Source organism: Hylaeus anthracinus, unplaced genomic scaffold (genome assembly GCF_026225885.1).
Source record: "Hylaeus anthracinus isolate JK02 unplaced genomic scaffold, UHH_iyHylAnth1.0_haploid 2, whole genome shotgun sequence".
In the NCBI taxonomy this organism is placed as follows: Eukaryota; Metazoa; Arthropoda; class Insecta; order Hymenoptera; family Colletidae; genus Hylaeus; species Hylaeus anthracinus.
In genome coordinates this window covers 6,641,238-6,667,122 of record NW_026534838.1, presented here as the reverse complement: position 1 = coordinate 6,667,122, position 25,885 = coordinate 6,641,238, and the positions used below count along the sequence as shown (strand labels likewise).

At 37.4% G+C, this 25,885-nt stretch overlaps 3 protein-coding genes across 13 annotated transcripts; 2 read left to right on the top strand and 1 right to left on the bottom strand.

Moving 5' to 3' along the window:
- The first annotated feature begins 388 nt into the window (after positions 1 to 388).
- Positions 389 to 10,331, top strand: LOC128892989 (neprilysin-4-like). Of its 4 annotated transcripts, XM_054153683.1 has the most exons (16): positions 389 to 1,257; positions 1,331 to 1,442; positions 1,998 to 2,194; positions 3,670 to 3,818; positions 4,470 to 4,615; positions 4,700 to 4,962; positions 5,036 to 5,293; positions 6,093 to 6,295; positions 6,383 to 6,562; positions 6,654 to 6,865; positions 6,976 to 7,198; positions 7,560 to 7,736; positions 7,833 to 7,995; positions 8,285 to 8,494; positions 8,567 to 8,673; positions 9,083 to 10,331. In XM_054153683.1, the coding sequence occupies exons 2-16, from the start codon at positions 1,336 to 1,338 to the stop codon at positions 9,356 to 9,358; spliced, it is 2,871 nt and encodes a 956-aa protein (XP_054009658.1). In that variant the 5' UTR covers positions 389 to 1,257; positions 1,331 to 1,335; the 3' UTR covers positions 9,359 to 10,331. The 4 variants fall into 4 exon arrangements, with proteins under 4 accessions (XP_054009658.1, XP_054009657.1, XP_054009659.1 ...); XM_054153682.1 differs by having other exon boundaries at positions 390 to 1,442; XM_054153684.1 differs by lacking the exons at positions 389 to 1,257; positions 1,331 to 1,442 and adding an exon at positions 2,810 to 3,205 and having other exon boundaries at positions 2,053 to 2,194.
- Positions 9,885 to 19,879, bottom strand: LOC128892990 (segment polarity protein dishevelled homolog DVL-3). Of its 3 annotated transcripts, XM_054153686.1 has the most exons (11): positions 19,370 to 19,879; positions 18,310 to 18,379; positions 17,617 to 17,869; positions 17,285 to 17,467; positions 16,970 to 17,180; positions 16,723 to 16,851; positions 16,420 to 16,634; positions 15,834 to 16,325; positions 15,361 to 15,609; positions 12,449 to 12,517; positions 9,885 to 11,811 (listed from the first exon to the last, which is right to left on the bottom strand). In XM_054153686.1, exons 1-11 carry the CDS (start codon positions 19,528 to 19,530, stop codon positions 11,771 to 11,773), a joined length of 2,073 nt encoding a protein of 690 aa, XP_054009661.1. In that variant the 5' UTR covers positions 19,531 to 19,879; the 3' UTR covers positions 9,885 to 11,770. The 3 variants fall into 3 exon arrangements, with proteins under 3 accessions (XP_054009661.1, XP_054009663.1, XP_054009664.1); XM_054153688.1 differs by lacking the exon at positions 12,449 to 12,517 and having other exon boundaries at positions 19,370 to 19,878; XM_054153689.1 differs by lacking the exons at positions 9,885 to 11,811; positions 12,449 to 12,517 and adding an exon at positions 12,839 to 14,109 and having other exon boundaries at positions 19,370 to 19,878.
- A 3,311-nt stretch (positions 19,880 to 23,190) lies between these two features.
- Positions 23,191 to 25,633, top strand: LOC128893092 (uncharacterized). 6 transcript variants are annotated; one of them, XM_054153861.1, is made up of 4 exons: positions 23,191 to 23,963; positions 24,181 to 24,463; positions 24,570 to 24,851; positions 25,169 to 25,304. In XM_054153861.1, exons 2-4 carry the CDS (start codon positions 24,189 to 24,191, stop codon positions 25,203 to 25,205), a joined length of 594 nt encoding a protein of 197 aa, XP_054009836.1. In that variant the 5' UTR covers positions 23,191 to 23,963; positions 24,181 to 24,188; the 3' UTR covers positions 25,206 to 25,304. The 6 variants fall into 6 exon arrangements, with proteins under 6 accessions (XP_054009836.1, XP_054009833.1, XP_054009832.1 ...); XM_054153858.1 differs by having other exon boundaries at positions 23,216 to 23,926; positions 25,183 to 25,633; XM_054153857.1 differs by having other exon boundaries at positions 23,217 to 23,963; positions 25,183 to 25,633.
- The last annotated feature ends 252 nt before the right edge of the window (positions 25,634 to 25,885 follow it).

Below are 25,885 nucleotides of genomic sequence, written 5' to 3'. Positions count from 1 at the left end.
AAAAAAAGGGATTTCTCCAATACAAATTTGACAAAAGAAGAGTCAACTTACTAATCTCGTTCGGGATTATTTTTACACGCATATCGTTACTACGTATTATACAAAATTCAAGTTTAACTATATGTGCGTGTACGATTAGGAATAAAATATCGTCACGATTACTTGCAGTAACAACAGAATGAAAGATAAACGTTTCCAAAGAGAAGCAATAGAAAAGAGGTCAAGCTTAGAAAGTGTCCTGAAATAAACACTACGTTGCATATTTTTTATATTCAAAATACATATCTATTTAAGCAACAAAAGGTTGCCGACATTTCTTCCATAGGTTGCACTGGAAATCTCAGAGGAAGAAGCTGTACTAAACAGTCAAAGACAACATACTGGTCAGTTTCCTATACCAACTCTCGGTTTGAACGCTCCGTCAGCTGTTCTAAAAGCTCTAACAGAAACCCCAGGGATAAATGAAGCAGTAACTCTCGAAGAACTTTTAAACGATCGTTGGGTCGACAATCCTTGGATCTATCGTGCAACGTGCCGAACATCCTCGAGGAAAGGAGTACGAAATCGCGTCACACCAATTGAGCGCGGGTGACGAGCAAGAAATCGGAAGTACCGCGGAGACGATTGCTCCTTCGTTCGTCTTTTGAAGTTCCTACGTCTTGTAACGACAATCGGCGCTGGCGATGAGAAAAGACACTAATAACGTCGGGGGTCACGTGTAGAATGTAAAACAGCGCTACGCGTTATTGAACGATAACTGCAAGTTATTAGGGTCGATTGACGAGTAACTGGACGTAAGGAGCGCGTAAAATGCCTCTCCCGGTGTGCGTGCACGTACAGAGAGCTCCGCCTCGATTGTTGGTTACCATCGCCATTGGCGTTGACCGCAACGTTACATATGTAAATTACTCCCTCGTACGAATGTCGGCTTGGGACTAATTCGACCGTACGCGCAATGTTACATTAACATTCGCGCCGTGATCGCTGCCGTACAATAAGCGGTTCAGTCTGTTCCTCTTCACGGGCGCGGTGTCACCGCTCGAATCGGTGCTCCGGTTCCAACGATACTCGCCGCTACGTCCTAGTTCGATCTTGATCCCCATCTGCGGGTGTTCTTGGCCTGCAGTGACCCTCTCGATCGTGGCGACCGGGCGATGTGACAACGCGCGTGGTTGCTGGAGCGCGACCGATCGGCCACTGGGGATCGAGACACGATTCACCCTGGGACACGGTTGTTCGTCTGGTTGTGAACAATTTGTAGGAGTTACGATGGAGTAGTAGATAGAACGGGCGGGAAGGACTTACGTGCCACGGCTCGATTTGCTTCCAGGAAAGATGAGGGGCGGAAGTAGTTTGAATCAGTACAACGACGACGACTTCTTCAGCGGCGGGCCGTGTCCTTCGTGCAGGCTGGCCATCAACAAGGAGACCGGACGACTCAAGTTCGTAAGAAGTAGAGTAGCTGTCCGAGCGATCGGACGTCACCTAGAAATCGGACAAATGTTTTATTCCATATCGTTAAGAAAACAGCTGTACGGGATGCGATATTATTCAACCGTTCGCGATCGCTGTTTTCGAGCATTTTTAACGCTAATAGCATAAGTGCCTCGATTTAAAACGCGTTATCGTAAGTGACGAGTGATTGTCTGCGATGGTCAGCGGGAATGTTAGTAACGACTTGTGCAGTTTCTCAACTTCAAACCTGTTTCCACCTGAGTGGGTTACAAAAACCATGTGCTTTCTTCGTCATCACGCTTTTCCTTGCATCGCGGGCTGCTTTTCTTTTCGTAGTTGCGCTTGTACACAAGGTGAGCCGCTGTTTTCTCTGGAAATGAAACAATACTATTCATACTATTTCAATTAATTTCTGGGTGGGCTGGAGAATTTTATTTTTGCCTGACCGTCCGATTGCTGGGCCAGTTACCCTACCCAGAGTTATACCGACCACGGAGGCTGACCGTAAATGGGACAAGATTGATTTTATTCGAAATGCGCAGGTGGTGCATGGGTGGAAACGATACTTGGCGCTTTCGCGTCAAACTGATGCTACTGATCCCAGCCGTATTACTGCCGATCACTATTATCTTCATCGCTTTGTCGCGATCGCAGGTCATAGGAAAGACGCCTTATCACCGTACGTATTTGATCCACGCGACACGGAGGCAGGACGAGAGGGCTGAGGAAACCTTACCGTGTAAGTCTATTGCTCGTAAAATGAACTTGACTTTAACGACGTCCGGTTCGTTGGGTACCCAAGGATCCGCATGGTTAGAGCAAAGCGCGTACGCGTGGCCGTGATTTGTCGACCAGTCACGATTGCGGAAAATGATCGACCATAGGATGACTTCCGCCACGTTTGACTTCTGAGGTCGTTTTGATACTCCACTGGGACTTTGCAGCGCTGCGTTACGAACATTTTACACTCGCTTGCGAGTATTAACAAGGCACACGGCAACCAAGCTTCAATTTCTTTATTTATCTCTTTCGCATAGAACTTTCTTTACCTGCGAAAAATAGAGAAATTGTATTAAAAATGCATACTTATTTTTTTATTTACTTGACATGCAATGAGGTGTTATTTTTCTGCTAAATTAATTCTAAACAAATTTAGAATCAATTCTGACTAATTCTTTTTTAAAATTTTACTAAAATCTCGAAATGTACAAAAAGAACAAATCAGTATAGCTCACCTGTGACTCGTGTACCGGGTGAAAGGAATATCTTGAAGTACTCGAAGCGCAGTCAAGTGTGTAAAGCGATATCCTCGAGGACAGAAGGCTTTACACGTGTTTTTCGCCACTGGTTACAGGGCCACTCGAGCCTGCAAGTCACCCTTGTCGCGACTAGGCTCTCGATGCCCTATAAAAACTATACTTGATGAAACGGGATACAGGGAGATACACGAGGCACGCTCGAGCGCCATGGAAAACGATACTCTCAAGGGTATAAACCGCCAAACGTAGTTTTCGCCACCCAGGACCTCGCAGACCTTCGACCCCATTGATGCGATTAGGCTCTTAGGATGCTAATGATCAGAGTATATATACCGGATTTGTCCCTGGGATCGTGACTTTCATCGCTCGAGTGCGCTACCGTCTTCAACCCCTGCTGGTTTTACGACCTCGCTATATTTCTTCGGTTTGAAGTGCAAGGCGCGTCACGCAGCTGGTATATACCTGCGGTTACGTTCGAGATAGAAACAGTGGTAAATGAAAAAGGCGAATGGTATAATGACGTGTATGCTTTTATGACCTCGCTATTTTCATTAGTGGTATCGTAAACCTTTCATGGGGTTCACCTGTCATCCTGTATATAAAAGTAGTACGAGTATGCGTACTTCTGTGTGCTTACATTATTTTAATGAAATGAAATGAAATTATAGTAATTATTTAAATTAAATTATTAAATTATCATTCACATTTTGGACATTACACTCATTGTTTGATTCCATTTATTCTACTTTTAGCGCGTTAGTCCATAGTATTGCTACATGAATCAAATACTTTAAATAAAATAGTAAAACTAAGCAAAAGGTGGGATAGTTTTTAACCCACCTAACTTGAAAGATGTAATGGGTATCTTACTCTTTATAAAAGTAATAGTTCTATAGGCCCCGATAGGTCTAAATCTGCTACTTTTTTTTTTATTAACTGATGTGTATTTCGTTAGTGGCGACCAGCCGCAGTGACACCGAACGAGCGAGCGAGGAAGAGGAAGAAGACAGAATCCTATTATCTGGAATGAAAACAAGCTACGTGCCGGTGGAAACGTTCCTTCCGCCGCAGAAACTTCAACGACGCAAGAGAGAGCTCGATGGGGTACATTATTCAAAATATACCGTCTCTCGTTAAAGTGGCCTACCGCAGCGTCTTTTCTTACAGTAACTCACCGAAAGACATTTAAGAAGAAAACCGGACATCGCGGGTAAAGAGTATCGTGTGCGCAGCACCGTTAATTAGCGTTAATCAACATCAAATTAGTGTTACTGGTGCAGTGTATAAATATCGATCGTCCCACTGCCAATCCTCTCATTCCGTACAAGGACAATTAAGATTGACGATATCGTTTCTTCCACAACCAGGGAGCATAGTTTACAAACGAAAAAAGAATAGACAAATTACTATCTCTCTGAAGCGTTCTCTTGCCATAAATTATGTTTTCGAAGCTAAAAACTGAATCTTCTGAAAGAAATACAGTAATGTATCGTTAAACGCACAAATTTGTCCAGCATAAGTGCACAGAAATCAGCCCTAATACTAGGGGCTATACCTCTTGAGGGGTCAAGGAGTTCGATAACCGAGTTTTGTATATTCTTTGATGTTTACCGCCGAGTGTGTTTTCGCTCCGTCCTCTTCTTTATTCGCTCTCCTTCTCTACGCTCGACGGCAAACATCAAAGAATATACGATAACTGCACAAAGTCAGTCCCGATCTTGTGCATTTATAGAGACATTACTGTATCTCGTGCAGGTGCAGTCGACCGACTACGTTGCCGGGAAAACGGACGACCGGAACGCAGACGAAAACTTGGAGCACTTCCTGGACGATTACTACTCAAAGGTGGACGCGGACGAGGTCAAAGATAACCCTGAAATACAAAGCAACGAATATCAAGAGTTAGTATAATAGCGTATCGATCGTTGAAAAATCTTAATACTATTTCGTCTCTTTACGTACTCTTTAGAGCTTTCATTCTTCAGGTACGACAACCACCCGTGCGACACGCGGAGAACCGAAGAGGAGGTGCGCTCGAGGTTGTCCAATGGAAAATACGACGGGAACGAGGAGCGTTCTCAAGACGAGTTCGACGAGGGCGAACAAGGCGGCAGACACTCGATTTCAATCGATGACTTGGACACCGGTTTGCCGATCACCGATGAACAGATCGAGGACGACGCGAGTCCCGATTTCCACGCGTTTTGGAAGGGCGAGGGCAACGGGTGGGCCATCAGGAAGACTCAAGGTACACTTGACGAGCTCTCCCTCTAGCGTAATTTCTCCTCGTACGCTTTTTAAGAAACAGGTATTCTTCGCAGCAAAAATCATGCTCACTTACATGGACAGGGGCGCTGACCCATGCGAGGACTTTTATCAGTACGCCTGCGGCAACTGGGCGAGGCACAATCCCATACCGAAGGATCTGGCGGCCTACGACACCTTCGAAATAATCAGAAAGTCGTTGGATTTCGTCCTCAAGGAGCTCCTAGACGATCCTATATCCGGAGACCTGGAGACGAACACCAACGACGCGACCGTCAAAGCCAAACAGCTCTACCAAAGTTGCATGAATTACGGTAAATGCTGATGGACGTCACCCTCGCGACCTCCGAGTCTGATGCACCCCTGAAATTTTGTATACGTCGTTGTTAGTCGTATTTTAATGTGTAACTTTGTAATGCTTTGTTATAAATTAAGGAGGCAAATAGGTCTAGAACTACGTTCTTTTTAGTGATTTGCATGAATTTTTTGTAGTTAAATATGGATGTATATAATTTAATGAAAGTTTGCGAACATTTGATATATATTCGTGCAGAAAATAGTGTAAATTATGACGGCAAATTCAGATACCATTTACGTCAATTTAAAATGTAAAATGAATCCAAATAGAGGAATTCGAATAATGGTGCACTTGTATTGAACACACTAAAAATTAGATATGAGTCGTATAAGACTAGTACACTAGAGTATTAATAATACTAGGAAATATTTAATTTCAAAATGATTAAGTGATTACTGATCATGTTATTACAGAGCTATAACTGTTTCAAAAAAATTCATAACTTTTTTATGGTTCAGTACAAAAATCTACAAAAATTCACAAGAAGGTATTCAGCAGTGTACAATAATACAAAAAAAATTTCAGCGAAATCATAAAGTTTCATAAAATGATATACATCCTTTTCTTGCTAAAAAAATTCATGCAAAAAAAGACGTAGCCCTAAACCTATTTGCCCCCTATTTAAATAAACGCTAACGAACAACCAAGTTCATCAGACTCGAAGGTTCCCTAAGTCAGCGACAACTTTCTTGTCTGAACCTATAACTGCTTTGACGCTGACTTTCGAAACGTATTAACGCGTGAAATGTGGCTAGAGATCTTGGAGCAACGCATGGAACGGCCGCTTATACAGCTCCTGGATCAGCTCGGCGGTTGGCCTATCCTAAGGCCAAACTGGGATCCAGAGAAGTTCGACTGGCTCCTCCTGGTCGCCCAGTTGCGACTATACAACAACTGTATTCTCATTTCCGAATGGGTTGCGCCGGACATTAAGAACAGCGAGCAATACGTGATCCAGGTAAACGCTTCAATTCTCCGGGGACTCCTCTCGAGATATCTTCGTGTCTTCCTCCAGATCAATATCTACAACAAATTATAATTGCAGTTCGATCAGACGACACTGGGCCTTCCCACCAAAGACTATTTCCTTCAACCATCGAACACGATATACTTGAAGGCTTACAAGGATTATTTAATCAAAATCTCAACCTTGCTGGGAGCATCTTTGAAAAACGCCACCAACGACGCCAATGAGTTGATAGAATTCGAGAAGAAACTTGCCAAGGTACGACACTCAACGATCTCACTTCTAATCGTTCTCTGATTCGTTTTCATTCTTTATCAAAGGACTCAACATCTGACTTCGTGTTTCGCAGATCACGTTCACCGTCGACGGTAGAAAGAATATCTCCGAGCTCTATCACAAGATGAGCATCGGTGAGCTGAGGACTCTGGTGCCGCAGATCAATTGGCATCGATACCTGACGATCGTTTTAGCGCGACCGACAAATATCTCCGAGCCGGTTGTCGTCTTCGCGTTGCAATATATACAGGACCTAGTGAATCTACTCGCGAAGACTAGTCCACGGTATGTCATCGAAAGCAGTGGCTTTCGAAGGTCGAAGGAGACTCGGGGTCGCTTATCACAAAAATTAGGAACATCTTGTAGATCTAATCGATATCTTCTTTAACTTCCAGAACCATAGCGAACTATCTTCTATGGCGATTCGTCAAGCACAGAGTGAACAACTTGGACGATCGATTTCAGGAAGCTAAGCAGAAATTTTATTACATCCTCTTTGGGAGGGAGCAAGCACCACCCAGGTGGAAGAACTGTGTAGCACAGGTGAACTCTAACATGGGTATGGCTGTCGGATCGATGTTCGTCAAGAAGTATTTCGATGAAAAAAGCAAGAACGATGTGAGAACCATTTTCTTCGCTAATTGTCCAGAAACTGACGATATTGAAATCAGTATTCTAAGAGAACATGAAGGCTAAAAGCGAGTTTATTGTGGATAAGAGCAATGTAGGTCATCGATCCGCGTTCATTATTTTATTTTTTCTTGGGAAGATACTTATTATATTCAAATTGGTTGTATATCCGATTAGAACTATCCCTACCAGATAAATTTATTGATGCAAAGGGACATTCTTCTGTGTATTCAATTTTGTTAGCTCTTGTCTCCAGTCAATTCAATTTCTTGACTAGTACAGTAATGTCTCTATAGATGCTAAAGACCACTCTATATTTTTTATCATCTAATATTCATCTTCCATGCAGACCTTGTCCATGACCAGAGAGATACAACGATCGTTCAGAGAACACCTGAGTCAAAAGACCTGGATCGACGACGAAACGAAAGAGTTGGCCATCGAGAAGGTGAACGCCATGTTGCTGAGGATCGGTTACCCCGATTTTATTTTAAAATCTGAGCTACTGAACGAGCGTTACAAGGATGTAAGACTGAACGTTGACTCTTTGTCCCTCGGTGATTAGAGAACTGCGATAAATGCGTTGTTAGGCAAACGTACCTAATCTCTGATGTTACCGTAGGTCGTGATCCGTCCAGACAAGTACTTCGAGAATACGTTGAACATATTGCAGCATCTGACCAAGGTGGAGCAGGATTGTCTCGGCAGCCCTGTTAACAAAACACTTTGGAACACTGCGCCTGCAGTGGTCAATGCTTATTACAGCCGCAGCAAGAATCAGATAAGTCAGTTTACTCTTCACTGTACAAGCTAATATACTGGAAAATAATAAAAGGGTTGGATAGTCTTTCAACTGTTAACAATTTGATATTTTCATGATTTAAATTATTTTAAATGATAATATTATTTACTCTCCAGTTACATCCGTATTTGGCCAACTGTTTCTCAGTAATAATTTTCTATGTTATTTTCTAACAAACATTTATTTTTTTCCATCGTATTTGAAGTGAAGTTAGGGGCTTTCTCAATTCCTTCAAGATTTTGTCTAACTAATAAATTGCCTTCCATCCTCAGTATTTCCAGCTGGCATACTGCAGCCACCCTTTTATCATAAATACTTTCCACGAAGTTTGAATTTCGGTGGGATCGGTGCCGTGATTGGGCACGAAATCACTCATGGTTTCGATGATAAGGGTCGGATGTTCGATAAGGATGGTAATCTACATAAATGGTGGAGAGACGAGGACATTTATGGCTTCGACGAGCGCGCCAACTGTCTTATCGGTAATGAGTTTCGAGTACCGTAGCCCGCAACGAACTTCCGTTCGCAAGTTCCAAAACTGTTTAATCTTTCAGACCAATATAGTCATTACACCGTGAGCGAAGTTGGTATGCAAATAGATGGGTTCAAAACCCAGGGAGAGAACATCGCGGACAACGGTGGTATCAAGCAAGCTTTTCGGGTGAGCATTTTTCACACAGGAAACAAATGAGGGAGTGCTTTAGCCACCAATTTGCGTGGAGTCTCCAAAATATCAAGTAAAATTCTAAGTACTCAACACTAAATAAATGTGAATATTCTGAAGACCCAACGATACGCTGGAACCTAAATTAAAGTTTACTCTGATATCTGAATTTTCACGAAATTACAAATACATTATATTCTTCGCAGTCGTTAAAACTTAAATATCGATTCAAGCAAATCAATATATCCTCGAATACCTGTTTCTTCACGCAATTTATTTGGTATAACTTGTATGATACTTTAGATTTGTTGTACGAAAGTTGAGAATGAACACAGTGCTTGAATCGATTGATACAAGTGTTTTATTTTTTAAATTGCTTGCTTTTCAAACGTTTTACTTTTTACAGGCCTATGAGAGGTGGTTGGAGTTAAACGGAAACGCCGACGAGATTTTGCCCGGTTTAAACGCGACAGGAAAGCAGCTGTTTTTCCTACACTTCGCCCAAATGTGGTGCGGCTCGATGAGACCGGAGGCGACCAGAAACAAACTGAAAACCGCTGTGCATTCCCCTGGCAAGTTCCGTGTGATCGGTACCTTGTCAAACTCGCAGGATTTCGCCGAGGTATTCAACTGCAAACTCGGGGCGCCCATGAATCCGATGAAAAAGTGTTCTCTTTGGTGACGAACCGCGCCCATGTTACTCCTCCAAAGTTTATCGATCTCGGATCGAGTGAATCCTCACGGGTGATCGGCATTACGTTGCCTCATCGACCGAAGATGGAAGTGTCAATCGTTGAAACTCATCTTTACCTTCCTGAAATATTCAAATACTCGTTTCGAAAGTGAAACTACAGCCTTTCGCTTTGTAATGATAGCTAGTGATATAGAGCAATCGCCTTGCGTTGATCTTCGATCAAAATGAAACATTACTTTTCGCTAATTAAAGAGGAACACGGAGAAACCGATGCGAGTAACCATTATCGTGCTCCAAACTGTTGTTCAACGAGTAGCGATCATGTAACGTAATCTATTAGGAAAACAAATCTCGCGCTAATAAAATATGTCGTGTAGCGATAAATAAAGTAACTTTTATCGTGCGATATCTCAGAGTAAGATAACGACTATCGTAGATGCTGAGAAACAGCTGCGCTGTTCGATCGTCGATGGAAATTGTAAGACAGAACCAAAGACAATAATAATTTCAGACAGTCATAAAAATCTTTACAATCTATTTCCCTGTATATCCACACACTACTACATATATTGAAATTCTTTCGTCGTTCTATAACTTATGCATCGTATGTCATCCGACCTCGCGAAATCGTCAGAGCCTTGTGATCGTTCGTTACGTCCAACGTACATCATACATACATTGACAGAAACGTTCGCGTTACATTCATAGAAACTCGAAAGAAAACCGTCAACATTTGACCTTGGTGTACAGTCTCGCGATTCGTCCGCGAAACGTTATACGTGAACAAGTCTCGTTTACCATTATCTTAAGCGAATGCTAAGTCGTTATTTTGCTTTCCTTTCTTTTTACAAATTCGTTCATTTCGCATATATAATAAATAGAGTAATAACGTTGTTGAACTTTAGGGGTATCTACGACACGGTGTCGTAGCTTAATGAAAAAAGAAAAAAAAGAAAGAAAAAGGTTTGAAAAAATCTCTCACAAGGATAGAAAATATAGAACGGAAACTATTGCAAATGCGATATCGATTGACTATCTTGTCGCCTTGTACTATGGTACTCTATAATGACAATAAAATACTTCAGTCGAGCAGTTCGAACACGTTCTTATTGACTTGTCGAGGTTCCGATCGGTTACTGTGAGGAAGAGACTCGTGCTCGCCCCACGATACACAATTCACAATCTTTCACATAAACTCGCACACAGAACCGGATAAGAAAACTTCCACCAATTGTACAATCCTATTTTTACAATTTATTTACGTATTGCCTTTCGTATCGAGTGGATGAGTAGTAAAAATAAAATCGTACATGTATCCCTCGTTCAATTATTTAGTATAAAGCAAAGTAAACTAACGAGACGACGCCGACGGCTGAGTCGACGGCAAGATTATGCAATTTTTAATTCTCGATTAAACAGTTTCATACGAAACTCGTTATCCCTTTCGGTGCAAAGATTCGAACGCTTAGTCGTGTTAAACACGTTCGGTGAACGATCGTAAGCATCCCTAGCAACGAAAGGTTCATTTATAATGATAAAAAGCTCGATTCTTCCGAAGCGGAAATAATACTTTTCGTGATCATACGGTATGCTTTATACTAATTAATTTACATAGTGTGAGCTGACACTTGGTTACAAGAGGCGCATTTATTTGCAGTCGTAAGTTGTACTAATAAATCAGGAATTTTTGGGATATCCATTCGTATTACTGACACGTTTTCCTCGTTTGCCTTACAATATACGCAAAACCGTTTTGATTTCACATCTCGCAGATCCGACGTTCTTGTACCCGTATTTCTTTTTATACGGTGTATACAAAAGTACAATTTCAATTCGGTGGAATACCTCGTTGTGAATATAAAAAGCTCGCGACTTATCTAAGAAGTCGATTTTTGAAAAATCAACAAATGACATGAAAAATACACGCGACGTGTGATACAAAGATTCGTCGCTGTCCTTTAAAAATAAAAACAATATCGCCGAAGTATATGTGCGTACGACACGCTGATGAATAAAACAATACATGTATCGAGTAATGAAGATTCTTTTTTTTCTTTCTCAATCTGCATGCACCCTGCGTTAAAGAAGCACGCCATCGTTTTTCGAAATTCTTCAATTTTTGCAGATCGTAGATACAGACATTCTCGTAGTGATATTGAATACCACGTGAAATTCGATGGCCTTAACCCTATTATGTATAGCCATTACAAATTATACGAGAGTTTAGATTCTTTACCTTCTATGACGTTTTATCAAAATTGGCCTATTAAATATATAAATATATGTTTCGCGTGTGCTACTTCCGTCCACCTAATTAAAGTCAAGTGGAAATGTACCTTAACATCCTGTTCAACTCCTATTACCACTGTTACGTATACGTATTGTGTTAACAAATATTGTTCACTTATGCAGAAACTGGTACTCCAAAATGTCTTCCTCATCTGGAAAAAAAAAGAAACGGTATCTTATGTTTCAATTGCGAGCGTTGCCTCAGGCTTAGCTGCACTAAAAGGACATACTATATCTAGGAGTGTCCGAGTGCAGTCTAATAAAACTGCCAAGGTAATAGGGATTTGCATGTACAGGTACAAAACTACATGTTTGCCTTGTATATAATTTATGCAGGAGCATTACAAACTATTTAAGATACATACGAATCGAGTGTTCTACTACTAAATTATGTAGACACATTCGCATTTATACAGATATGGATGCTCGTATGATGCTGTATTTATTTAAACAAGCAATTAAAGTGCAAGAATGTCGAAACAGGTTTAAAGATGCATTTCAGTGTGTTTAGACAACTTTATCTCGGAGCGTGGACAATTCTAGGACGAATGGTTTCTCTCATTGTACCTAACACAAGGGAAAACTTTTACTTGTAACAATGAAATAAGAAAGATAACGAAACGAGTTAACGATCGTTTAAATAAATAATACTCTCATAATAACTGATCTATACTGTTATTAAATATTAGATACAGATTACTCTCTAATGTTTCAAGTTAAAAGAAAGATACGGAAAGAAAGAACGAAGTGGTGAGAATCACCCATCGTAACAAAATAAAATACACTCACAGATATTGTCTCTGCTATTGTTGTCCAAATCGCTAGTCTGTGTATGAGTTTCCTCGTGCATACGCCGTTCTGCATCAACCGCCAGCGCAGCACAAGGCACAAAAATGACTCGATTACGTCTTTGACGTGGTGTAATCCACATGCGCACAACATGAGTTGCAAAGGAAATTGAGTCGTTTGTATGTTAGACAGTAAAGCAGCAGGTCCTTTTAGAGCGGCACAATAAATAGAAAATAAAATAAACCAAATTCCTAGTATGTCTGTGAATCGCAAAATTTGCATTTATTTTTCATTCTCCTTTTGCTTCCTCTCTCGGTATCTATAACAATTAAAAATCCAGTCTTTTTGCAAATACAGATTTTGTGTTTCGCAGACATACTGTACAACCTGTCTGCAACATAAAATATGTATATATTTTACAGAATAATATATATAATGGTTGGTATCATAATGATATTGTTAAATCAGTTTGCGTAACTACTTTCTTAAATATCGAATTACATAATAATTTTATCAAAACGAAAACATTCGTTGAAATTAATGCTTAAATGCCAATGCGCAATTTTCCAATGAAACCTCTTTTAATGTACATCTATACGCGTCGAGTATCTAATAAACTGGAAAAGAAAAATAGTTTTGCGATACATATAAACACCGTTATATTACTCTCTACAGGTACGATATAAAAAATTTCTATTCATTGTTACTTGAAAAAAAAAATATCGAAGAGAAAAATACAGAAAATTCAGTTTTTGCTTTGGAAAATTGCACAAAATGAAATTTTCAAACATGGCTGCATGTTACGTAAAAAGACATCGATAATATCCACTAGATTATATACTTTATAAACATTAAAGAAAGTAATGGAAATTCTTAGACGTGTCGATATAAAAACTAGTAAAATTGTTGTAAAAAAACAATTGTCAGATTTTCGTTAAAAGCATGAAATGTTTGAAACAAACATTACACCATATTCGAAGCAGTCTTATATTTTTATGACGCCAATGCATTATATGAATCGAATGCAGATATCTTCTAGCGGCATTTTATAAAAAAAAAAAGAACATTATTTAGATATAACAAGGTATGCTAAATAAAAATTTGTATAAAAACGCAACGGCAAGACGCAATTAAATGTGACGAAGTTTGTTGAAATTAAATAAGCTTATGTGAGATGCAGAAGATATTCGTATGTAGATAAGATGACATCGGTGAATGTAAACAATAATAAATGCATACACCTGGAAAGCATGTATATAAATTATATGTCGCAGTTTTTCAATACGTCTAACACTGATGAGATGGCACATTTAATATGAGCATAATTTGTTCTATTTACATATTGTCGAACCTGTGATGCAGTACCACATAACATAATTGTAAACAATTTCTTTTATCCAAATAATAACTTGAATTAGTAGGAATACAATCAAAAATGTCCTTCACGCACGGACCATGTAACTTAAACGATTCACCAATAATTGCCCAATATACAATAACGCTTTTACTGCATATTTTTCTTTGTACATATATATTTTGTTTTCGTTGGGGATTATCATTAAAAATGCGTTTGCAAAGCAATAATTAGTGAATCGTTTAACATTTTGAAACAATATCCTCTCGATTTTAAAGAAATAGCTGCCCCATTGTCGTAGACAATCCTAGAACGCAAGCAATGGAAAAATATTAATAAAAATACGTACCTTTTCTTTTTATAAAATAAGTATAATTTACATGCATTATTTATCAAATTATTGCATTGTTCATTACTTAGATTCTTCGACGTAATTTGTGTTATTTACATGACCATGCTTGTGCTCTACTTCGTGTGCGATCGTGCTTTACATCAACAATTACACCACAATGATATTTATAATAAAGCGTGCAATATAGAATATATATATATATATATATATTTATATAATGTTGAATTATCGAAGTTAAATACTGAGTTCTTCGTTCATAGTAATTGTACTAATTTCACTGTTACTGTAGGTATAGTAGAGTTCAGCACAACAATTCCATATCTCATGCGAGAAATTGCAGATGCACTTATTTCACGGCAAGGTGCATTACACGATTGTTTTTAATTCGTTTAAATGTAACGGACTTATATAAAGATTCAGTTATAGATGTGGATCTCGTTATAAAATGTTGCTCCAAGATTCGGTATACAATTCATAATAGTTACTTTTTCTCGAATTTATACAGGTCAAATAATAAAAAGGGAGAAACAATAGGTGAATCAGGATCAACTGCTACAAGAATAAAACTTTTTAAAAAGTAGTCGAAGTTTAAACGACGTTATCATTATTACGACATAAAAAATACCTGTTTTACTCTTTGTTGAATTTAAACATTACATTTTGATGCAATATTAGGATACTCATTTACATTTTATATGCAAATACTGTAAGGAATATTAAAGTATTCTCGATAAACATGAACTTTAAAAATACCATTACTGTAGAGTACATAGTACAAGATGGAATGCAAAGTTAAGACGACATGTATAAACAAACTATTAAAACTTCATGTACGAATTACATAAACCTGCAAAGTAAATCGCATAGGGCAGCGAATAAATACTTTGAAATATCACATACAAATAATAGAAAACATGCACTAACCAGAACGTAACTTTTGTTCGATGTTAATGTTATTGGAAGGGAAATAATGAAAGTAGTATTAAGAATAGTATAAAGGCTGTGTCTAACGTTTAAAAAAACTTGCAAAATCTTATTTTTCATTAAACCGACGAATAAAATGTTTCAAAGTATTCATTCAAAACGTTCAATTATATATCTTTCTTCAAATGTAAAACTCATCTATTTACAACACCGGCATCTACATAACATCAACAAAGAATTCACAAGGATTTCCCATCGCAATGCGAAATGACTGTCTACTACCAGATAAGTCTTGTTGGTTCTGTTGATTCCCTGAACCAGTTCCTGTCTGCACAGACTGTTCAGAACCACTGGAACGACTGCGACTACCATTAGACCTCTTTCCATTCGAACCATTTCCATTACCAGAATTCTTACTCTGCATAGTTGGCACTGATGGAATATGCAATTCGGTTTCAGACGCCGAAGAACAGGACTTTAAATCATGGATAGGTTCTTTGCAAATGTGCTCGCTACCTGCGCTACTACCTCCTGTTAAAATATATTACGTTCAAATATATGCCGAAATTGTATATTATTAGTAACCCTATGCGGACGAGTGTCAGGGTAATCCCAACTTCTCGGCACACCCATCGCCGCAAATAAATAAAAGTTGATTGCCTCGATATGTTTGCAACAATGTATTAAATAGAAATAACACGCACGGAAAACGCCCGTCTGCAAAGGGTTGATTGTAATATATCTATAGCCCTCACCTGAACCACTATGAACACTTTCTTCTCGGTGATAACCATACACGGTTGGTTCGTTAGTGAAATTAAATGGCATTGGACTGTATCCAGTTGCAGAATGAGGAGCATATGTTCCTGAATAAGGCATGTCCCAGGCATTTGGTGGAGGTAACGGCCCAACTGTATCGCAGTCTAGTTTCATGCTACTCATGGCTGAACACAAGTCACCAAATATATAATAGCATTGTTCAGAAAATGTTATTTTATTAACTGTGTGCCTAATGAAACCAGCTTTCAGCATGAGGGATGCATATTTTCTTGCATCGCGACGGTCGATAAATCCTTCTACATGAGTATTAAGCCAATCTACCACATCTGCACCGATAAATGCATTTGGTATTGTTATTTTAAGCCACATACGATCACGAATCTCCAAGCCTGAGTCAGGCCGAGCCATTGCTCGTACTATTGTTGGCATATCGGTATTCACTGTAAGGTGAAGTTCCTCTAATGGTCCTAATAAAAATGCATTATTTATTCGTTATTGTCTTTGATCAAGATTTTTGTTGAGCTTTTAACTTTGTAATTTTTAATACAGAGAAATAATTACTTTCTGTATCTGGTAATGTGCTCGCAAGGCTACTCGACGTTGATGTTAAAGTTGTAGCGCTCGGTGGACGCGGAGGAAAACCTTCACCCCTTATAGCGGCTGTATGCGCCACCCATGCACCAGGATCTATAGGTCTTACAGGTTCTGTACGTGGTATTGTGAAATAACCTTTTGGATTAGGATCCCAGCATTTTGCAACTACTAATTTGATTGGTCTGAAAGATGTATATTTACCCATGACACAATGCCGTATTCTCTACTAAATGTATTCAAATTTTTACATATCGCTATTGCTTAACATACCCTGGTTTCTGAACAACTTCCCTCAACACCCTAACTGCTTCATCATTAGACATATTTTCAAAGTTAATATCGTTTACTTGAAGAATCATGTCGCCAGGTTCTATTCGACCATCTAAAGCAACTGCTCCCCTGTTAATATTAAAATTTGCATAATAAAATCATTACTCAGTTTGCTCTGTACTAATGATTTATTATACAAAATTCTTTGTACAGTGCAATTATCATTGGATTCAAACATAACACGTACCCTTTCATTATTGAACCAACATAGATTCCTCCATCTCCACCCTTGTTACTTTGACCAACAATACTAATTCCAAGGAAGTTAACAGTATCCATATTTAACGAAACTGTTATAATATTTAAGGACATTGTACTGTCTGTGATACTGCTAAAGGATGACGTTCTAGACATAGGTGGTAATCTGTGACGCCGTCTTCTCTGCGGTCTACGTCGATCTGATACGTAAATACAAATGTTCATTTTTCTACTTACGCATCCGACTTCGTGATAACAAATATTTTTTGGCCGCACATATTTAAATTACGAGATAACGATTTACCTAAGGTAGCTCTGTCAACTGTACTACTCATATTGGTATGTCTGCCTGTTGTCGACGTTATACGGCTACTTGCATCGTCATCCGACTCTAAAAATGTTGTTGTTTCTAAATCTGAACTTAAAATAGAAGCAGTCTCATAACCGTGGCCCGATCTGTGCTTTGAATGACCATTTATACGAAGCCCTGAGTCAGTAAACAAATGAAAATAGTGTTTAGATAGTAAAAATTTAGTACTACTACTATTTCTGATGGAAAAATTATAAGAAAAAATGTAAAAAATAATGATATAACATGAAACAACTAGAGACAGGTTGATAGAATCGACAACGTACCATTATACTTATTATATTTTTCATATTTGTCTGTATGATGTCTTGAACTTTTATGCAAATGATGCCCTTGTCGACTACTTATAATACTTTCAGTTTCTGTTAAAGTGTCATCATGTGAAAGTGGTGGTGGACCACGAGTTGTATGACCAGGTGTTACATGATCTACACGATCATGCTTCACCTCGCTGTGTGCCACAGAATCTGTGCACTGTGATGCACCATCTGATACGTTACTGCCTTCAGCTGACACCAACTATTGGTACATAAATTTATTTTCCTATTGAATACTTTATTATTTCTTCTAATTCTAATTTATATTTCCTAACTTTCATGTATTTAATGAACCTCTTTTATTCATTCATAGTTATACCATAAACTACAAAATCATATAATTTCTTGAACAAATTATATTTTAATTTACCTACTTATATGGCATACTAAATTGATTACTATATACATGCTTTGAGATTAAACTTTTGTTTTCTAGATTTTGCGGTACATACATAATCATGGAACTCATATTAACCATCTTAATTATTTATAACTCTTGCAATCAATATCACTGAAGTTTGTACTTTACTCCATCGCTATTTTTGTTCTGTATTATATTAGTGCTTGATATATCGCTATAAGTCGCTATAAAGTCAACATGAAAAGTCTATTAATATTTAGCAATGAATTTAACAATCTTACCCAAGAGACAACACGTCCATTGAAACAGGGAAGATGGGCATCATCATCTACAATTTCTTCTTTCACCACGCTGTCAAGAAAGTACAACAATTTTAGTATAGTAATTGTTTAAGGGAAAAAAAGTAAACATTGTTATTAATGCACTTGTAAGCATGAAGAAACTAAAGGACATGTATTCTATAATACCATGACTTTTAATACAAATTCAACAAAATTTATGCATGGAAATATTGAATGAAAGATGTTAAAATATTTTATTTTCATTTATAGTTTTAATGTAAAAAATCAATTAATGTATTTGTATTAATTAGTTTGTTTTTTAATGAAATTGAGTATTACTGTTACTGTGGTCTACATCATATTATAATAAAAAGTTTATACAGTAATTAGATAGGTATATTTGATCCAATTATATTTAAATACATTGTTAGGAAACTTTTTATTTTTGGTAATGTATTTTTGCTGTTACTTTATCGAAGTAAAATGTTAAACAGTAAGCTTTCAATCCATTGGAAATGATATTTTACTATGTCCAATAGTAGAAAAGGTTGTGCACCACTGTTCTCGAATATTATGACAACTTTTTTTGTGTAATCAGATTCGCGGAACAAGATAATAGATTTTAGAATGAAACAAGATCTTAATAAAGGGGTGTTAAATGTTTTATTTCCGAAGTTTACAAATTCTATCCGTAGCATTATCCTATTCGCTCTGAATTCGGCGTCCGCTACAGAATTTCGAATACTTTTATTTCTAATAGTATCCGTCCATGGACGCACCGTATCTCAGCGTAAAAAAGTGCGATACAACGATCGTATTAGCATTTAAAGCTCCCGATAGATGGATGCAAATCGACTGACAGAAATACACGCAGCGAAGGGATAATTGTCAAAATGTGACTCTATCGCGAAAGCGGATACTGTTTTAAATCGCAGGGCATTGACTTACATCCGAAGATGAGAGATAAAGTCTCGCTACGGTTTCGAACGACGTATCGTATTCTCGTGAAATGTAAGAAAACACAACATAGGAGGGACATGCGTATCGGTGTGACACTCACCCAAAATCATCGTCCATTGATTTGAAGAAATACTTATAATTCGGCCGATTCAAGACATTCTTGAAGTCGGCGAGAGTGACCCTTTCCGGTGATATGGTGAGCTTCACCAGGTAAGGGGTTTCCTCGTCGTCGATGTGATAAATGATCTTAGTCTCTTCCATCGTCCGAAACTCTAGTTATTCTACGTACATTTGCGATTAAAAAAAAAAACTGAATCACCCAAAGCCCACTAACTATGAACAATTCTCTTGAACCAATATGGCGCGTCACAGTTCGAGCCAAAGCCCTCGCGCGTACGAGGATTGTTCGTTCATGAAGCCCGTGGAGCTTACGTAAATTCTGTCGCGTGTAACATTATCACGACCACGTGCATTAAGTTACGATTAAGCCGTTGACATTATTCACGACATTCGCGCGGCGCGTACCCGTTGCTCCCGACGAGCTGAATTAAACGTCAACATTCTCGTCGACATTACAAACACTCGCGACGTCGGCCCGACACAGCGACACTCGACGGTACGCTCGCGAATGGGAAACGAACGACGATAGAAGGATGATCTCGTTTAGGATTTTCACACCCTTCTGAAAGTGCACTGCGTACCTCGCCAGGTGGCACTGAAGCAACAGCGTCGACAAGGGGTTCCGATTCAAAGTCCCAGCGAGTGAAATTCTATTGGATATAAAAGATAAATTCTGGATTAATTTCAAAGAAAAGATGATAGAAATTGGAATAAATAAAGGCTCTCAATTTTTTAGGAATTTATGACCGGATCTAAATAGGAAAAAATATAAACCTTGGTTTCATAAATACAAGGAAAATCTTGACAGAGAAACTATACAAATTATTTCAAGAATTCGCGCCAACCACTATAACCTTAAAGCTTCACTTGCCAGAAAATTTATAACAGGTAATCCTATTGAGCTCTATCCTAACTGGAGTGTAAACTGCGAGAGAGAAGCCGGTTCGAGAGAGATGCAAGATGAGTGGTTCCGGTGGTACTATCCTATAGCAAATTTATTTGTAGAGGGGGAAGAAACGTACGCCGTAACATAACCTACCCGAGCATCGCTGAGCATTGTCGAGGAGTTACTTTCAGATTCTTTTCCGCATAAAATTCGATAAATACAATATAAATTTAGCTCTATACCAAATTGTATATATTTGTTTGTATGGTATGTAAATTATGTATACTATTTCATTATTATGTCATTAATATTAATGTTTCTATCGTTTTATATATAAATAAAAAGGAAATAAAGTTCAAATCTGTACATAATTAATCTGTAAATAATTCCTAGAGTGCCGCGAAATTCAAACAAAAAGGAGTCTCGTCTCCCTTCACACATAAATTTGCTATAGGATAGTACCACCGGAAACACTCATCTTGCATCTCTCTCGAACCGGCTTCTCTCTCGCAGTTCACACTCCAGTTAGGATAGAGCTTAATGGGTAATCTCACTAATCTCCACTGTGACTGTGGTCAAGGAGAAGAGGACATAGACCATGTTCTCTTTAAGCGCGTCTTATATAATTCAGAAAGATCTTTCATAAGAGAGAAATTACAAAAGGAAATAGAAAAAGAAGGGGAAACAACATACAGTTTACTACGTCCCAACAAGATGAAAGTGTACAAAACAATTAGGATATTCCTGAACAGAATAAACAGAAACTTACAAGTAGAAACCAATAGAGATCAAGCCGTAAAAAAGGATGTATCACGAGGGTAGATACTACCATAAACCAGAAAAAAGAGGTATACCACGTAATGGTGCCAATAAACATTCAATGCCAAAGAAAATAATATGCCTTACTAACCGCAACAAGAAAACACCACCAAAGTTTTTATCAGATGGTACCAGGCTCGTGATGAAGTAAACCTTTGTTGGTTTTTGTGCCTAATATGTAAATAAGCGGTCAACAGCTTAGACTCTAAGCCTTAAAGCGTAGAAGAGGTCTAAAGTCATTAGTGATAATGACACCAAAATCATACCAGAGGACGGAGAAAAAAAAAGCACTCACTGTGATGGATTTAAAGATATTTTACAGATCTTTATATCACGTAGAATTTAAAGAAACAAGCATCAGTATTATGATTATAAGCAATGACGCTTGAAAAGGAATAATTTTAAGATCCAAAGATATATTTTTTATACATAGACTTTTACTAATGCAGAAAAAGAACTTTACCTAAGAGAAAGAGATGCCAAAGAAGATAGGAAGTGCAATTTCTAGTTATCTCATATGTGTAATCCCACAAGGTAACCAAAATACTGCTAAGATAAAATCTGTGATAACTAAATAAGCACAATTACAAGTACAATGAAAACGATTTAAAGACTCTAAATAAAACAAAATGAGGGAGGTCTCAACTAACTTCAAAAAGGAAACAGGAAAAAAAATAGATATAAGTAGATTTATATATATATAATAATTTTAAATATAAGTATATAGCTCCAAAATATTTTTTGATTATCTGTTTAAGCCAGACTAGAATATAATTAGGTCTAGATAACTAAGTAGAATAAGAAGATAATGTACAATTAATTTTAAGAAAAAATGTTAACGATTGTAACACATTGTACAGAAAGAGGAGTGCTATACGGCCTTATCAGGCCATGCACTGTGGAATAAACAAACAAACAAAAACAAACAAGGGGTTCCGAAATTTATTGAGTATCGTGTTTGCTATTTGAAATTTCGAATTCGAAGAACGATGCTAAGGGCAGCATTATACATCAAGAAATGATATATATTATTGGCAGTGAGAGCGAAGGACGAATTGCGAGGAAAAATGAACTTTTAAATAAACGTCAGCCATTTTACCTTGGTCTACTGATAATGCCATCCGTTTAATACGCGGTAAAGTTGAAACACATCTTTTGCGAGCGATGAGTTATTATAGAAAATGATAATCTTAAAATAGAAATTCTATTATAGAGGGGCAACGAAAATTACTCCTACATTTGGTTTTAATTAAAGTATTTCATCATTTGCGTGAATTTGCTGTATATATTTTGCAATATAAAATTTCGATTAAGAATCACGCAATAAATCCTACAGTGCACGTTTCGACTGTACGTGAACATTCGAAATGTGTATTCGTAATCGATTATGACAACCGGTGTAAGAATACGGAGCTTTGATATAGCTGACGTTTCTTTAGAAAGTTCTTTGTATCAATAATTTATATTTTATGACTTTCCGATTTCGTCTGTCAAACCCCATAATATGAAACCCCATGAATTCAAGACCGTCTTCTGGTGTATACTACTATAATGTCAGACAGAATATGTTGTTTTTACCAGTTCTACTTTTGTACCTTTGCCATAAGATTGCAAACACATAAAGAAACATATTGTTTAAAGTAAAATAAAAACATGACAATAGTTGGGTTATAGCAACAAATGTAAGGTTATATGAATATTTCTTTAGAGATAAAGGTATAAAGCAATTACCTCAAACTTTCATTTGATCAATGCGTACTTTTAAAGAAAGCAAGTCTCGAATAACTTTACTTAGAATTTTTGTTAGGACAATATCAACATTTGGTATAGCGTCAACATTTGAATTTTTCATCAAAGACGCAAAGTGGCTTTAACACAGTAAATGCTTGCTACATGTGCTAACGTTCCATTTTCGTGTAACAGATATCTGATATCTGTGATATCTTTAATTAATTATTCTTTATTTTTCATAAATCTTTGTTTTATAACACTACAATCTATAAGTTCAGTCTGACTTGGCCCCCTTGCATGAGACCCGAACGCTATATTACTTGAAATATGTCATTGCTAACTGCACATCGCCAGTAAAGCCAGATGGCATTATCAATTGCATACTAATTAATATTTTTTAATTAATAATTTTGAATTTGAAATTTTAATTTTGTTTAGAAGCATCCGCAAGAGGTGCCCTGATATAGTTGCACCAGTTTCTACCATGTAAAGTCGGTCCTGGTTTTGCATAATTTAAAGCTCCTGGAGTCTACATTTGTCCACAATTTTGGTCGACGAAGACCAGAGTGGAGCAAAGTCAGATTGACGTTGTTCAATGATTGTTGTATAGTTTCATGATTTGTGTGTGCGCTTGATCTCAAAGAAAAGATTCGATATCGGTCTTTGTAGAATATTCGTTAGAAATCGCCCGTACGGATATACGACAATCTATGTTCATCGTAGCATAGTAAAGAAACGAAAACAAACAATCGTGTGGGACACGGTTGAATCTTTCTCGAAGAATCTCCAAAGATTGTAAAGCGTGCTGCGAACGATATATCGCTGCAAGCAACGTTTCAGATTTTCGTCGGTTGCATTTGTATCTCGATCATTTAAACGCGTTTTTATTTTTTTTTTTTTTATTAAACTGACCGATAGAGGTTAGCGTCTGGCATAAGGTTCAAGGATTCGAATCGTACGACCTAAAAGTGTTTCGAGACTTGTTTATTACGCGTCTCATCTTTTTGTTCGCGACTTGTGCCAAAACTGACTGTTTCGTAACAGACGAATGCGTTTTTGAAATTCTTCGGGGAACTGCCTCAACGCATATTCGAAGCTGAAGTACGTTCTTTCGACTTCTTCGTGGTTCCAAATGACAGTAGGCAACTCATTATTTACCAATTTCACTTGTTGATTTAGAGATAAAAATAAAGTAGGATTTTAATTAAATTTCTTCCTTGTAGTATTTATGTAAATAAATATTTCAAAGTAAAGAACTAAATTGAAATAAAGCATAATATTATTTCATTAAAATTGTTCAGAACATGTTATTGTGTCTGATATTGTTGATTGATTGCTGTTTCTGAATATGGTAGCATTATCCATGGAACATAAAATGCATTCTCCTCCGGTTCAGAACACAATGGGTGGAGTGAATCTTCATACACCTCCGTCGATATTTCAACACATGATGGGACAGCAGAATGTTCCTCAACAGTCTCCATTGTGGATGCAAATGCCACAAGTGCCTCCAATGTCGATGCCATGGAGTGTATCTTCTCTACACCAACAAGAATTAGTCAGATTTACAGGTGAACCCAGCTTCAAACCCATCATCCATCAGAAAAGAAAACTTGAAACTCCTGATCTGCTAGATATGTAAGTAATTTAAATGTATCCAATAAAATAACTCGGAAAGAATCTTTAACTTGGCATTTCATAATGGTGCAATATAATCTATGAATAAATTGTTATAATATTCTAGGAGACAAACAAAACAGTTTATAACAGAAGAAAAGATGACTGCACATTTTAAAGATTTGCACATTAGTTCTCAATATCAACCACAATCTCCAGGGCCATCAACATCAACAGCTGACATGCAAACAGTTCCTTCTAGACAGATCACTGTGGACCTAGAAATGGATACAGCCCATACTGTTGACACGGAGCAGGTAAAATCTGGACACTGCAGATTGATTCTTTCAGAAGAACTCAAAAGAGTGCAACCAGAACCAATGATTCCACCTTCGTTGTTGTCTAAATTGTAAGTGAACAAATTTATGTCCATAAGTATAATGTATATTTTTCATTTTAATATACCTGCTGGTAGAAATAGCCGTTTAATGTGAGAAAAGGGATGAGTATCTTCTTTTCCATCATTAAAGCTTCTTAGAGATCATAATAAAACTTTCAAAGAATTTATAATTTTTTTATTTATTTATAGGACAGTATTTAATATATTACTGAATATGAGTTGCCTTTTCAATATATCTTTGAGAGATAAAAACTGTTCTTATCAATACTCATCCTTTACTTCATCTGTAAACAAATTTTTTTACCGATGAAGATAAAGCTTTATAGCTTTTCCCTTTCAGGGAGAGGCCCTCCATGGCTCTAGTCCTTTGGGAGCCTCCGAGCAAACACCTTCGTATTCTTCCAACACGAGATTCGCCGGCTGGAGTTTCCAATGCGGCTGACGATAATAATAATAATAACAATAATAATAACGACGGAATTCCAGATTTAAATCAAACATTACCAAGCAATGCACCAGTTTACGAACCAATGGAATTATGAAAGTAATTCATTAGCAAGTCACTTCTCATTTTTGTATATTGTTAGATCAAGGGGGAAATTATATCGTGTTTTAACATAAGTGTAGATTTTGAAGAAGACAAACAAAAATATATGTCATCCCTTGTATTTTTAATTCAACACTGTCGTGCTTGTGTAATATTGTAAATTAGCGAAGGTATGAAAATTTTTTTACTAATAGAAAGTACTCTACATCGATTAATTAATGATTCGATGGGAATTCGTTACTGCGTCTTGTGTTTGAAGTTGGAATGAATATGCGTTTCTTGAAATGAGTGGTTACTTTAATGGATATAAGTGTAAAAATGCAAAAAAAAAAAGGATACGTTAAACAAGTTCCTTTCATGTAATAATTATGATTTACGTGTGTAAATTGATTGAAAGAAAAGAATGTTCTTTGGTAAATATGTTGGACGAATTACATATTGAATTCAGTATTATTGTAATTAACACATCGATAAGCGAATATCGATGCTAATCTTG